The following is a 15471-nucleotide window of genomic DNA, read 5'->3' on the forward strand; positions in this document are numbered from 1 at the left end:
AAAACACAAGTTATCCATGGTTAGGTTATAGAGCCCCATTGACCCCATTTCTTGTCCAAAATACTACAAATTGTAAGAACCTAAATGCTTCATTAAATTTGGCCAATCAAATTCGCGTTAAAGCTCTCCAGTTGATAAAAATCAGGTAATTTATCCGTTTTTTTCTATACCCGCTATTTTTTGATCCAAATTGGTGCCAATCAGGTCAATTCAGGCGCATGGTGTAATAATGGGTTAGACAACTTGTGATATATTTAGACTGTATTCGTACCGAAACCGAAACATTACTTAACGGACACATTGAGTCGAAGTAAGTAGAACTTGGGTGCATCACGCGACAAAAAATAATCATTTTTCTGCCTACTTATTGGGTCGTGCTTCCTCTAACCTGGAAATTTTTATTATATAATCGGTTCATTGTGTTTAGTAGTGCTTCCCAAACATTTTGGTACTTTTTGTAACAGTCGCGTACTTTCTAGACTCTAGGTCTAGAGCAATGCTCGTCAACCTTTTTTTTGGTTTGGTGAACCCTCAAAGTTGTTGTGACGATCTCATTTGGTGTAGAACCAGCGGGTTGGAAATAAAACAGCTGGAATTACGTTGAACGTTTTCAATGCTTATCTTGTACAAAAATTGTTGTGAACAATTGTTGTAATTTTTTTTACAAATTAAACCTCGCTATTATAAAAAGTCATTTGACAACCAGTAACGGACATTTAGTCAATTAACAGATGGATACAAACGGATTTTTAACCAACATTGAATAGGATCGCCTAAGTTCAATGCTGTTATTAGAACGTTTCGCAATAGCTCTAAACCTCACAACAATGCAGTCATTGGACAATACCATGCATCATAACTTGACGTCGATTCAAAAATACCTGTTGATAAGATGATGGAAAATCATGAATCATGTTGCCTGATAGTATCATGAGGTTAAGCTAAGTGCAACAACAGTGATTAATGCTTTTATGCAGGGGTGGGCGAACTTTTTAACACAAGGGCCAGTTGGGAAAATGTAATGCTTACAGGGACATCAAATAAACACTAATTCGTATTTTCAGCTTTTACTAGAAAATCACAAGTACACGCGGATAAGAAATGTCATAGCAGATACACATTAGTATAGCGGCGTAGCCTATGGTTTACATCGCACTTTAAACGGGAAACTAAAAGTGCAAAAGTTCCAACATGATGAAAACTCAAAAAGCCTTATTTGGGAAAAAAATAGCTAAAAGAAGATAAAGGGACGCACAAAAAAATGGAAAAGGGCCGCATGCAGCCCACGGATCGCACTTTACCCACCCCTGCTGTTATGGGATTCAGTACGAAATGATATGCTGCATTATTTACATGGTTTTGATTAAACCTAATTTTTTTTTGAGCTATATCAGGGTGGTTTGAACCCGGGCACGCGGCCCGTGAACACTTTTAGCATGCAATCAATGAATTGCAGTCACCACAGCCATAAATAAACACGCTCAATATGCAGCTGTTGTGATGCAATCAAGGGCGTTTGCACTCTTTGTGATGACACTAACGCGTTATTTTTTTTAGTTGTAAACATAGGCACTTGTAAGAACTTTGAAGCAGTCGTAACTGTGTGAAAGCTGATGGATTTTTTGGTAACAATATTTAGGTCTCAAAGCACAAAGCTATTAGAACAGCAAATTCAGTCCTTTGATACAAAAGAGTTTCTCATTTGCGGCCCGCCAGACCACCTTCGGTCATATTAGTAATAGCAGAATTCGCTTTATGTTTCTTCACATACATCTCAGAGGGTCAGACATTCGCCCAAACTTGCTTTGATCACAAAGGGTAAGAAATTAAGCTTGCTAATCTTCCAATAATTGATTTTTTTAAGTTAGGCTGACAACTTCCATTTGATTGTGCTGGTGTTCTGCTCAATTTACCCGAGGCAAATACTTTCATTGACGGTTTTAAGCAGGGCTGTTGATCGGGTTCGTTTGAGGGATTACCTTTGACTAAAGCGGATATGATTGAGGCCCGACTTTACACTCGATATTACTTGTGATGCAACCTAAACAACTTCCAGGCCTGATTTTAGGTATATTTTTTTACAAAATCGAGTTGAAGGGAAGTTTCTGGTTTGTATTTGGAATTTAAGTTTGTATTCACGTTTGGCATAAAGCCTGTTTTGCAAACCTCTAAGTAGCACAAAAAACATCAACTTACAACAATTTATAACAAAAAGGAATACATCTATATGTACAATCTGACATTTTTTTGTGTACAAATCCCAACAATATACATGCAGAAGATGTGATGGGTCCGGTGTTGGGGGCGATACTTCCGTCGAGATCTTTTCATCAAATTTCTGGGAAACGAAAAAGTAGTTTCGTTATGATATCTTTGCCATTTTGCCCATTTAGATATTTTATTTACCATTAATTTCGTGGTTCAATTGTTGCTTGCTCTTGAACAATTCGGAAAGCTGATTGCAAAAGTCCGGGTCGTTTGCAACATACAACAAAGCTGTTAATGAAGTTGTACACTTGGCGGTGATTGAAGCTAGTGATGGCACAACTGGGTGGATTTGCTAAAGAAAAATGTAAACTTTGACAACACAAACGACACAAGTTAAACTACCGCAGTAAGATTTTTTTTTTCAAAGGAACGGTGTTGGTTGACTTGTGTTTCGTGCACATAGGAATGTTATTACACGCATTGCCATGTTGATAGATTAAGTTTAGTAACACATTGTGGTTATAGGACGTCGAAACGTCGGAATAAAAATACATTTGCTAGAAGAGCTCTGTAAACTTCACATTGTAGTTATTACTTTGAAAACAGCCACCCCAACTCATGGGAAGTATGAGCTTTATACTATATACCAGGGGTTCCCAAATAAAGAGTCGGGACCACAAATAAGGTCAGAATGGTCGATAAGGTAAGCCTTGGATGGGTGGGTCGGATGTACAAAATGATTAAGCGGGGTAGAGATACAGTAGTATGGTTGTTGTACTACTGCCATTTGTAAAAAGTACACATTTAAACTAAATGCATGTGGTTACAGGTACAGTATTATTGTCAAGGTTGGCCTATGTATTTTTTGTATTTTATCTGTTATCTCACTAAACCAGTACTGTTTCATGATTCGTTTGTTTTACTCGTATCGTTGTTAGGTATTTGTCGCTGTTGTAGTGCAGTGGTCGGCAACCGCCGGTCCGCGAGGAGTTCGTTACCGGGCCGTTGAATTTTTTAGATTAAATGCCATAAAACATTTTGCCCATGTATCCCGGGGATGATAAACTAACTTAGGCGTTTTTATTGCTAAACATTTGTAGTTTTTTGAAGACCGGTCCGCGATAAAATTTTAGTTTCAAAAACGGTCCGCAGTGCAAAAAAGGTTGCCGACCCCTGTTGTAGTGTATAGCTTTTCTTACGGTTATCAGTTGGTTTCTAGGTTTTAAATTGGCAGGCTCTTGCTCTTAATTTGATCAGTTTTTATGTTATATTAGCGAAGGTTTTTGTTAGTGCGTCATCTTGTACATTGTATATGTTCTACTGTAATTGTCAGATTAACTCAATAGGGGTCACATTGGACTGTTGAAAGTTCTGAATGGGGTCGTGCTAATAAATGTTAGTGGTACTCTACCATATACGATACGTTTGTAACAGTAACTGCTCACCTTTTCAAGAATTAGGGAAAGTGTCGCTAGATATACGTAAGGAGTCCAGGAGATACAAAAACAAGCGACACATTTTGCCGCACATTTTGTCAATATGAGTTCGTTGGATCTTAAAAGCGCCTTGTATTGTTTCCGAGGCTGTCGAATCTCATCATGTGTTTTCATTTTAAATGGTGTGTATCTGACAACGCGAATGATGCGCACGTAGCAAAAACATAGCATTATTAGTGGCCCTGAAAAAAAATTAGACAGTAAAATCAATATACTGACACCTGGATATGTCAAACAAAAAAGCGAAAAAAAATACTAGCCACAAGCTTCCAGAACAGATCCACAAAAAACAAATCATCTGTATGATTTAACTTACCAAAATATCCAAATACCATCATACAACCTAAATGGACAGCGTTGGACACGTTCCTTTCCAAGTAATTAAATGTACAACTGATCAACATGCCGTCCAAAACATAACCTCCCACCCCGATGTATGGTAACCCCGCTAACAAACATCTAAAAATATTTTCTTTCGTTGTGTAACTTAAATTGTTATGCAACGTAATTAAACCTCAAAATGACTTACGATGCAATCCACACGACAAGTATTCTGATGAGTTGTATGGCCAATGTTGGTTCGTACATGTAATTTAATACGAAAGCGTAGTACCGTTGCAAAGTTAACAAACATAAACTGCCAATTTGAACAAAAGAAAACATTCCTGCGAGAAATGCTTCAAAATTGCAAACTGTAAAAAAAATGTTTGGCAATAAGCTAACAAAGTATGAAATGCATATAAACAACGTCGTTCTACCAAGTAAATAAAAACATAGTACTAAAAATAGCATACATTACATACGAAATATTGGGCAAACAGTTATACCAGTGACGCTAAATTGCCATGCAGAATGAATACACGACCACGTCGTGATTGGTATAGAAGTGCAACACATTCCAATGTTCGATAGTATCAACAACATCAGGGGTAAATGGATTGTTCTTGGCGTACGTGTCTTATAAACCCTAAACAAAAAGAAAAACTAATTTTCTCGGTGTTAAGAACACAATATTAAAAATCAAATTCTATTATCAATTTTTTTTTACGAGCGAAATATCTTATTCAAATAGAATGCTGCAATTTCATACAAATATAAGGTTTAAATAAACTTTTGTTCTTTTCGATAAAGTGTTCTGTATACTTCTACATCGCAATTATATTGTGAGTAAACTATAGTAATATACAAAATATACTAAAAAAGACAATCAGCGTCAGTGTAATCTTATATACACAGAAATGGTATTTCGCCCACATAGAAGGCACATCAGTTTCCGTCTACTTTTCCGTCTGCTGTTATTATACTAAACAAGTAACAGCCGCGAGACCAAACTTTCGCAGTAAAAACCAAACACTTATAAATTACAGTGCCGGCAAAAAAAATCTTTACATTGGACACTGAAATCACTCAATATTTTTTATTTTCCTAAAGTTTTGAGGTCTTGCAAAATTTTATTTAAACAAGAAAATGGGTCAAACGAAGATGCAAATGGAAGAAAAAGCTCGTGTATTGACTTTTTTAAAGAAAGATAATTCTGTGATTGCTGTAGCTAGAGATATTAGGGGTCTCAAGAATGGCAATTTATCAATTAAAGGCCAGCGGCGTAAAGCCACACGGGATGGTTCCAAAGAGTACGTCAGGCTCTGGCACACCTAAAAAGACTTCGCCAAGTGCGGATAAGCTTTTGAAGCATGAAGTAACCTCGTATCCATCTATAACCACCGTTGAATTAAAAAACAAGCACCATGAGCTTCTCCACAAGGAGAGAAGAATTGTTTCAAACAGGACAATTCGTCATCGACACCAGAATAATCTTAAGCCAATATGTTGCCAGGTAGCAAAAGGGCCCATGCTCAATGCAGCAATCAAAGACTCTCCCTTCTTTAACAAAGTCAAGCCAGAAGATTTTTCTTCCATTTGCATCTTCTTTTGACCCATTTTAGTGCTTGTTAAAAAAAAGACCTCGAAAACTTTAGGAAAATAAAAAATATTGTGCGATTTCACCGACCTTACTATTCACAAAGCTGTAAAGCAACACTGGGTACGCAGGGCAATGGCTTTGCGGTGTAGTGTAGCCAGACACTAGCTTATGGCATAACTATAAGCGTTTTTGTAACAAAATGCGTTTGGCGGAAACAGTAAGCTAAGAACTTTTTGCAGAATTTACATGTAAAGATTTTTTTTTGCCGGCACTGTACAGTAACTTTGATTTTTTGCTTCGTTTCAACAAATTATACACTTGTGTTAGTTCTTACCTTCCATACATAACTAGTATCACGGAGTTTGAACTGATGCTTAGAATTCCAGCAAGACAACACGCCAAAGAAATGAACGTGTACCAACCTCTTGCAATGTTGTCACTTCGACTGAGAAAATGAAACCCGAATGTCGGTGAATCAAACATGAATGCAAAACGACATAGCTTGTTGGACGTTCTGTTGCAGTTTAAAGTAGTAATATTTTCAGTAGACATGCTCTCAATTTTAAGAAAGAACCAATGATATTCTATTTCCTACTAACTATAATAAGTGATTAAATCAAACTAGTTGGGTTTGTTATGGCTCTAAAAAGCAACAAAACCGTATCAATAACTGCAAAGGGTAAATTCCTCCAACTAAACGTACATTTTACGCCGTACATTTTTAAAACATTTTTGAGGCTTTGTCATGAACTAAATAAACTTATAAAACCCAGTAAAAGTTTAACAAACGACCGCTTATTAGAATAAATCTAAAAAGAAAACGTTCAAATAGAATTTTTTGCCAAATATAGCCTACACCACCAGCTAAGACAAGAAAATAGGAAAATACCTTCGCATATTGCAAATCTGTTTTTCAAACAGAACGGATTAGTTTTTTCCAAGTACAAAAAAGCATTGCATATAAAATAACAAAGGCCCGATGCACAAGGATTGACAGTGAAATCGATATGTAGACATCTGATTGTGTAAGAACAGGTGCAAAGAAATGAAACAAGAGCCCCAAACACAAAAAAGCTCAAACGGGAATGATTGGTGACAAAAACCTTACTTATGTAATTCAGTGATGAGTAAGTTAAATAAGAGGCGTTCCGTTTTACACAATCTTTGGCCCCTTTTATTTAGTACTATGTTTTGCGTTACGTTGGTTTTGTCACACAGTGATTTTGTCCGTAAATTAAAATCTTACAAGTCATAATATAGTGGAATCAATTAATTGTTTCTGAGTTTCTCCCAAACCAGGGCTGATCATTTGGGTCAGGTGAGTTGCAATTTCAGATCGGACTTAAATTAGGTATCACAGAAAGCTACTCGCGTACCACCTGAAAAGCTTCGGTGTACCACTAGTGGCGCGCGTTAAACAGTTTGAGATCCACTGTTCTAAACAATAAACTAGGCCTACTATATCTCCATCCCTAAAATGGAGGACACATTGTTGAACAGAACATGAAAAACCCTTTGAGTCCCACCAAAAATTAAACGCTTAAGAAATTAGACGGTATAGAATAGTTTGGATAAAGTTTAACTTTTATCACACGACAACACTAAAATAATCTTGTATTTTCAAAAAATGGAATATGTATAAAGGCATAATTGTCACATATGTATTTGGTAAATCAGACATTCCTTAAAAAGGAGGACATTTGGGGCCTTTTTCTTGTCCTCGGAGGACAACTTGGTTTTTGTTACAAAGGAGGACATGTCCTCCAAAAAGAGGACGTATGGTAGGCCTACAATAAACAGACTTTGCACATTGCCTCAAACTAACTTGTAAACCTATGAGTTCGCCCATATCATTAAAAGCTATAGACACGTTATGACGTAACAATGCGTCTGATGGTTTCTATCATCACGCCATGTTTTTAAATGGAGTGACCTCTGGTTTTGGGTGCTGTGGTGCGTTTTTGTTTTTGTAAGTCGTTCTGTTTTGGAAAGATTACAGTAAACATCTCGACAGTTCTTGGTGTGCCGATAGACAGCGTTCAAAATTAATTAGCACAGTTACAATAGCCGACCTAACCGGTTTGTGACACATTTGTTTCAAAGTTTGTACATAAAGCTGCTGCGTTGGTTGTAGTCAAGGATGGCAGTACGGTACGGTACGTATTGCATTGACCGTACCACGTACCTCGTTGCAAAGAGCGTACCGTACCACCGGGATTAGGTTGGATACATTTTATGACATGCACTTAAAGGAGAGGTGTCTAAACTTTAAACAAGCTGCCCCACTACAACCAGCTTATTCAAAATGAAAGGTTGATGTGTTTTCTGCGATGGGTTCGTGCAGCGACAGTGTGTAGTTTTCAACCACATGTTTCTTAGAATCATTGCTGCGGAAGAGACAACAACACCAGCTAGCTGATTTAACTATCTTGAGAACCAATCACAGCAAATGCCGAGTTAATGGGATTTTTGGTACAGGGACATTGTGATGAAATCATGTCAGAAACAATTTAAATTTAAGTTTTAGACAATTTTGATATTATCTGCAAATGGTAACGATTCAAAAATGACCGTGCAAGTCACATATTTCTCAACGTAACATTTCGATGTTAAAAAAGACAAAAAGGCTTCCACAGGCCCAACTTCAGTAACAAAACTTACCAATCTTTTGTTTCAAACCTAAAATTTAATTCTATGTGCAAAACAAGGTCTTGGTATAAGATAAGGACATGTCTATAGTGCGTTTAATCACGCAGTCTGAAGGATTTGGAAACTAAGTGTTCATGAAAGATAACAAAATGCCGGTCCATTGATCAATTGTGACGTAATAAACCAAGTTTTGCTACTCTGTGGCCGAAGTGTAAGACAAATATAGAAACGACAAACGACCAAGTAACACGGCAAATCGTTTCAGTGAATCGTTTTATTGAAGTCAACTTATATTATGTACTTGGGGTGTGTTGACTAAAAACAGTGTCGTAGGCCAGGGGTCGGCAACCTTTTTTGCAATGCGGACCGTTTTTGAAAGTGAAATTTTATCGCGGACCGGACTTCAAAAAACTACAAATATTTAGCAATAAAAACGCTTAAATTAGTTATCATTCCCGAAATACATTGGGAGAATGTTGTATAGTATTTAACCTAAAAAGTTATACGGCCCGGTAACGAACTCCTTGCGGACCGGCGGTTGCCGACCACTGTCGTAGGCAGCAGAACATTTTGGGGGTGCCAAATATTTTGTGACTTTTACCAAGTTGTTGAATAACAAATCCAAGATCATCTGCTATTCTTATTTCCTGAGTAACACTAGGCGTTAGGGATGTGGCTCGGCTCGGCTCGGCTCGGCTCGGCTCGGCTCGGCTCGGCTCGGCTCGGCTCGGCTCGGCTCGGCTCGGCTCGGCTCGGCTCGGCTCGGCTCGGCTCGGCTCGGCTCGGCTCGGCTCGGCTCGGCTCGGCTCGGCTCGGCTCGGCTCGGCTCGGCTCGGCTCGGCTCGGCTCGGCTCGGCTCGGCTCGGCTCGGCTCGGCTCGGCTCGGCTCGGCTCGGCTCGGCTCGGCTCGGCTCGGCTCGGCTCGGCTCGGCTCGGCTCGGCTCGGCTCGGCTCGGCTCGGCTCGGCTCGGCTCGGCTCGGCTCGGCTCGGCTCGGCTCGGCTCGGCTCGGCTCGGCTCGGCTCGGCTCGGCTCGGCTCGGCTCGGCTCGGCTCGGCTTCCGCAAATTTGACAAAATACTTCAAGGCTTCCGTGCCACTAAAAAGGTTGAAGAGCACTGCCCTTGAGTTTAAGCAGACGGTTATTTTGGTCACAGCAAGAATTTATTTCTCCTATAGTTAGTTTAAATGTATTGTTTCTGAGAAAAGTCCTTAGATTTGACTTTTGTCCTTTAGTCTTAGTTTAAACACAAACATATTTTTTATTTCCGGCAAAACATAAAGACATATAATCTCAGTTAAAACATCATGTACAGTAAGACATTTGTTACGCCATATTAGTACAGTAGGCTAAAGTAGGTAAGTATGTCGACAACTTGGCAAAAACTTTTTGACACTATTTGCAAAATTCAAATATTTTGCTTTAAAATAAAATACAACAATAAGTCAAAGCTACAAACACACACTATTTGTCAAACGCAAAAGCCTAAAAATGATGCCCTGCTAAGTCGAAATTCAGCGTGAATTTTTTTTTTGTATTTTTTGACAATCAGGCGGCAGTCCGAGAACTGAAAATTGCCCTTTGTCGTTCACGGGGTTCGAACCCAGGAAACTCCCGGGGACGAATCCCGATCAGGCGTTTCATGTCTGTACATGGGTCAGGCGCGCCAGGCCATTCGGCCAAGTTCAGCGTAAATAACGAGACAATAATTAGACCAGACCAAAAAAATTTAATCAGTCACTAATTTTCTGTTTTGGATTCAGGGGTATGGGTGACTTTATTTAATCCGGTCGGATGCAGAGATTTTCTTTTGAGGTAAATACCCAATTAGGCAGAAAGACAAGCACATTGCAGTAAGAGTAAACAATAAAAATCACACAACAAAACACTGTTTAACAAAACGTCCATTTGTACATTTCGACAAATGTTGTGTTTACAACTTCAACTCTATATGGCAGTTGTGGTAAATCCGTTGTTGCGGCGATGCAAATGTTTTTGTCTGTTTCTTCTCCGAATATTTCCTGGAGTAAAAATGGTTCATACTGTTTGCTGTATTGTGTCAGCTTATATTTACCATCGTAGCAAAAGCATTAAAATGATAAGCTGCAGACAGTGCACACTATTTCGACCTATAAGGTCTCATCAGTAGGCCTACAGCTGGTGACGAGAGGTTGGTCGTATTGGCCAATGTAGCCACCCAGCACTCCAGTTTGTTGGACGTAACGGGGTAAAAATCCATGCTATACTAACCAATACGGCCGATCTCTCGTCACCAGCTGCACTTATGAGACGTTTATAGGTCGAAATAGTGTGCACTGTCGGCAGCTAATATTTACCATCAGTTTTGGAGTTCGTTTGTTGCTTGCGTTTGAACATTTCGGAAAGCTTTCTGCAGTACTCCTGATTGTTTGCAACATATAACAAAGCTGTTATGGAAGTTGAACATTTTGCGACGATTGCAGCAACTGATTGCACTACTGGATTGATTTGCTGCGTTAAAAAAATAAACGTGGAAAACATGATACATATTGATACGCTGTATTAGATATTTTGTAATAAGACATAGAGGTGGTTGATATATCAACTATGCTATGTGCACACAGATATGATGGTACAATAACAAAACGTGTATTAGATTGTATTGATTTTAAAAGGGATATACTATAAAGAAAGCCGCCGCCGGTATATGTGTAAAGTAACCATTTTGTATAGCTTAAAAATAGTAATTATTTACCGTTTTAGCCACAAGGGTCAGCAAAGCCATAATTGCGTACGGAGTCCACGAAATAAAGAAACAAGCAACGCTTTTTGCAGCGCATTTTGTCAAAACGAGTTCTCTTGATCTCAAAAGCTTTTTGCGTCGGTTTAGGTTCGGCGTTGACCTATCCTCTACTCCCTGCTCAAAAGATATGTTTTTGACAACGCGAATGATGCGCACGTAGCAAAAACATAGGAGTGACAAGGGTCCTGGAACGAAACAGTAAAATCAATACAAAGACATCTGCATATGTCAGCCGAGGCGCAACTCAACGAAAATTAAAGTCGTAAGGTTTTACGGAATGTACGACAAAAAAAACTGTTCTATCAGTTCGCTTACCAAGATATCCAAATACCATCATACAACCTAAATGGACAACGTTGGACACGCTCCTTTCCAAGTAATTAAATGTACAATTGACTAAAATGCCGCTCAAAACACAACCGCCCACTCCGAAGTATGGTAACCCCGATAAGAAACATCTAAAATGTTGTAATGTAAAATAAAATTGTTGCGGAGCGTAATTACACCTCGAAATAACTTACGATGCAATCCACACTGCAAATGTTCTCATTAGTTGGTTGGTCAGGGATGGTTTGTATCTGCTGTTTGATAAGATGGCGCAGTAGCGTTGTATCGTTAACAAACATAAACTGCCAATCTGAGCGAAAGAAAATATTCCTGCCAGAAATGCTTGGCCTTTGCAAACTGTAAAAGAAAGTTGTTTATAACAGTGTGATCCCTCAATCTAAAATGGTTGCATGCACGAGATTTGGTTATCTTTTGCTTTTTGTACTCGTTCTCCGTTTTCATATTTGGTGATTTAAATGTAGGTAGCTGGGGCGGCATTATGAACACTTCCTTGCTCGCTAACTTACCGAGCTCGGTAAAAAAATCTTTAGCGAGGAGTTAACGAGCGAGGAACTCGGTAAAGTATTTGGTATTACGAAGTGCCCTCGCAAACGCCTCGCTAAAGCCTGACGCAAATACGAGAGAATGCGTCAAAATCGTAAGAAAAAAGACGTCTGACTCAGCAAAATCGTCACGCCGCGCTATGCGACACCTTGCGACAAACAATTTTCGCCTGTCATTTAGGCTGGTTTTAATGTAAATTTGCAATATAACCTCAAAATGTTTGGATTTCCTAATTTATGGACAGTTTGGAATTTGTTTATTTGATAAAGTAGCATAACTACATGCACTGTCTGCAGCTTAACATCAAGAAACATTGCAAGAATTTATTGGAACGTGGACAACAGTTGAAATGGAAGTTTCATATCTTAGAAAAGCTGCAAAACATCTTTTGGTATAATTTTTATGAAAAGGATACGTTGGAGCTTCATAACAATACGGTAAGATCTGTGATTAAAAATGCTTTACAATTTCTAACTGGTGACATTAGGGTGATTTTCATTTATGTTTGAAACAAAGACAACTTTATTATACCTAAATACATGTTTTGTACAACTCATTTTATAAGGTTTTATGGTTTGCATCTTCAATTAACCATCCCAATATTACATATTCATTTTTCAATTACAGGTTTAAAACAAATAAGAACCAGTGTCCTCATTACAAAGAGACAGACCAAAACCATGAAATGCAGAAAGAGACTTGCTGGACACACACAAAATAAGTCCAAATTGGAGCATTGTGACCAAAATTACAGGTCAAATTTGACTGCTGTAAAGCTGAAAAACGAACAATCAGCCTTAGGCACTTAACAATTACATTTTCAAAGTTTTTGTTTTATTTGTTTTCTCGATTCTTTCATTTCAATTTTATTCATGTAATGCTACACGTCACTTTTTGCTTCTAATAAACACAAGTACATGCTGTTTGAATAATCATGTTATTAAAATGGAATCACTTCAGTATCTGGCAATATTGTCATGCAGATCATTACATTTAATGTGGAGGTTCCTCAATGGCAGTGTTTGCAGGCAGAAATTTGAGACACATTACAAAACGGACAAGTATTTAAAAAAATAAAAAATACATGACAATGTTATAAATTTAACACAAAATAACTACTGTGATCAATAAAAACAACCTATCTTGACACGTTCATCTTATAGCTAGAGTGTTGAAAGAAAATATGGAGGGTGTAAACAACTTTGAGTCACTAGCACACGGACGGTTAGTACAATAGCTTAAATGTTGTGTTTGCCCAAATTAGATTTCTTAAACTGTAGTGCACACACGGAAGTATATAACAAGGACTTGTTCTTCCACCGTCAGATACTTTTTACCGGATTATTTGCAACTTATTTTAACTGGAAAAGTTGTAAATCCTCTTGAAATGATGGCATCAGTCCCATACAGTTATTCTTCGCAAACACCATTTTAAAATTAAATTAAAACCGACATTTACGATTTTTCTTCGTTTGTACAAACTTTTACTAACAAAATACGTAGCCACAATTGATTTCCGACGTGACTGTGTGACTTTGTCAACAACAATTTGGCGTTAGCGAGTGGTCTGAGGTCCTCGTTAGTTAGCGAGGAGTTTAGCGAGGTCCGGTTAGCGAGACGGGGGTTCGTAATACCAAATCTCAACTTAACGAGGTCGTGCGTCAATACCGAGCTCGCTAAACTTAGCGAGACGTGTTCGTAATGCCGCCCCAGGCCAAGTAAATCAAAATAATGTTTTCACCCTCTTAGTTAAAGAAAATTATAAATGGGTTGTAAAAGCACTAAATTTAACAAAGAAGTTGACTCAAGATTGTTACCTGCCACGCTAAATTGCCATACTGAATGTACACTCGACCATGCTGTGAGCGGTATACTGGTGCAACTCATTCCAATATTGGATATTATCAACGATACAAGAGGTAAATGAATAGTTCTCGATGCCCTTGTTCTGTAAACTCTAAACGTGACCAAAAATATTTGATTAACGTCGTCTTTAAACTAAATAAAAAAACAAGGTGTTTTAAGCAATTACATGTTAAAATAGAAGAGAATTTTTGAGTAAAATTAAAGTAAACTTGATTTAAATCTTTTGGCTTTTGGCAGCAAAACTTTTCATGCTGGCTTGTAACAAAATATCGGTAAATATCGTGTGTAAAATATACCGCAATTAATCAACATTTTGTTTTAGTTTAAATACTACGTACTGCCCATACTTGTTGTGTTTCAGTCAGTCATTTTAAAGCAGTGGATCTTAACCTTTTTTCCTTGCTGCACCCCTTTTAAATCACCAACCAGTTTTTGCACCCCCTAGGTTTTTGTATTTATACAGAATAGACCTAACCAACCTTAATGATTCAGCATCCCCGCACCCCCTAGGAACAGTTCTCGCACCCCTTGGGGATGCGTGCACCCCTGGTTAAGAAACCCTGTTTTAAAGTGTTTTAATTTGTTATTGGAGACATTTCTAAAAATCCGGTCGAATGTCATTACACGAAAATATCACTGCTACATCTGAACAGTCAAACCATATTCATCTGTCTATTTTCTTCAGACTACTAGGTGCATTTTTTGCAAAAACAAGTATAGGCCTACATTTTTTTAGTAGCTTTATAGCTTCAAAGGGTGTCATGAAGTATCATAAACGAGTTTACATGTAAGTATCATACGATTTTGCAAAACTTTTATTTGGAAGTCGTATTGGTATCTACCATTTTTTCGGGTTCGGCTTCTATTGTATTTTAGACTTAGTTCAGTACAACATTTTCTTACCGTCGATATAAGTACAATATCATGGAGTTGGAGCCGATGCTAATAAGTCCAACAAAGCAACACGTCAAACCAATCAACGTGTACCAGTCTTTGGCGAAATTTAGGCTTCTTCTGAGAAATTGAAAACCGAAATTTGGCGATTCAAACATAAAAGCAAAAGGACAAAGCTTTTCAATTCCGTAGCATCTTGAATCAGTGCTATTCTCACCAGACATGTTACTCAATTTGCAGTATAAGTATTATTACTGGGTCTAGTTAGTAACTGTTTTATACACTGCGCCGTTCATACAATGAAACAAGGTTTCTTAAGGGTACAATTAATTTGAAATGTCGCATAACAGGATTAGTATTTTAGAAATATTTGGAAAGAACAATAAGTCCATATTTTTTTCCTTGTTGAGATGAACAAATGATTGCACAAGAATAGATATGACAGTCCATTGATTTTGTGACAATATGTTTTTGTTTTGTAGTTTTATTGTCAACCAAGCAAGCTCCCAATTAGGCGCTGAGTTAAGTGAGTTTCTCATTTGATTCGTAGCATACATTGCAATTCTACTCAGCATTTCAAGGCAGGCAGTTGCCTACATTTTTTAAAGGGCAGGGAGGGAAGCAATTCTCCTTTATTCCTTGCAACAACGAAATTTTGATTGGTCGGGCAGAGTTTCTTAACGCCTAATTTTATGTGTCTTTTGCACAACTGGTTTAATTTTAACCAGGGTTCACCTAACTACGGCCCGCGGGCCAGATCCGGCC

The 15471-nt window shown here is 38.1% G+C and overlaps 2 protein-coding genes across 2 annotated transcripts; both read right to left on the reverse strand.

The window, feature by feature from the left end:
* Window positions 1-2165: 2165 nt before the first annotated feature.
* Window positions 2166-4386, reverse strand: LOC145233693 (rhodopsin-like). Its single transcript, XM_080098466.1, has 5 exons — window positions 4234-4386; window positions 4021-4163; window positions 3654-3886; window positions 2407-2560; window positions 2166-2338 (listed from the first exon to the last, which is right to left on the reverse strand). The coding sequence occupies exons 1-5, from the start codon at window positions 4365-4367 to the stop codon at window positions 2331-2333; spliced, it is 672 nt and encodes a 223-aa protein (XP_079954592.1). The 5' UTR covers window positions 4368-4386; the 3' UTR covers window positions 2166-2330.
* Window positions 4387-10097: 5711 nt separating this feature from the next.
* LOC145233028 (rhodopsin, GQ-coupled-like) lies at window positions 10098-14992 on the reverse strand. Its single transcript, XM_080097691.1, has 7 exons — window positions 14716-14992; window positions 13764-13903; window positions 11577-11739; window positions 11371-11513; window positions 11008-11240; window positions 10610-10763; window positions 10098-10294 (listed from the first exon to the last, which is right to left on the reverse strand). Exons 1-7 carry the CDS (start codon window positions 14928-14930, stop codon window positions 10221-10223), a joined length of 1122 nt encoding a protein of 373 aa, XP_079953817.1. The 5' UTR covers window positions 14931-14992; the 3' UTR covers window positions 10098-10220.
* Window positions 14993-15471: the final 479 nt, after the last annotated feature.

This window comes from Phallusia mammillata, chromosome 6 (genome assembly GCF_965637545.1).
Source record: "Phallusia mammillata chromosome 6, kaPhaMamm4.hap1.1, whole genome shotgun sequence".
NCBI lineage: Eukaryota > Metazoa > Chordata > Ascidiacea > Phlebobranchia > Ascidiidae > Phallusia > Phallusia mammillata.

Excerpts from the sequence above, each read along its gene's own strand:
- LOC145233028 (XM_080097691.1), bottom strand. The coding sequence starts at position 14,930 with ATGTCTGGTGAGAATAGCACTGATTCAAGATGCTACGGAATTGAAAAG. Across the intron at positions 10,764-11,007 it reads TGACCCTTGTGGCTAAAACG|CAAATCAATCCAGTAGTGCA; the intron begins GTAAATAATTAC and ends TTTTTAACGCAG. Across the intron at positions 10,295-10,609 it reads AACGAACTCCAAAACTGATG|GAAATATTCGGAGAAGAAAC; the intron begins GTAAATATTAGC and ends TTTTTACTCCAG.
- LOC145233693 (XM_080098466.1), bottom strand. The coding sequence starts at position 4,367 with ATGTTTTCTTTTGTTCAAATTGGCAGTTTATGTTTGTTAACTTTGCAA. Across the intron at positions 4,164-4,233 it reads CTTGTCGTGTGGATTGCATC|ATGTTTGTTAGCGGGGTTAC; the intron begins GTAAGTCATTTT and ends AAATATTTTTAG. Across the intron at positions 2,561-3,653 it reads TTTCCCTAATTCTTGAAAAG|CAAATCCACCCAGTTGTGCC; the intron begins GTGAGCAGTTAC and ends ATTTTTCTTTAG.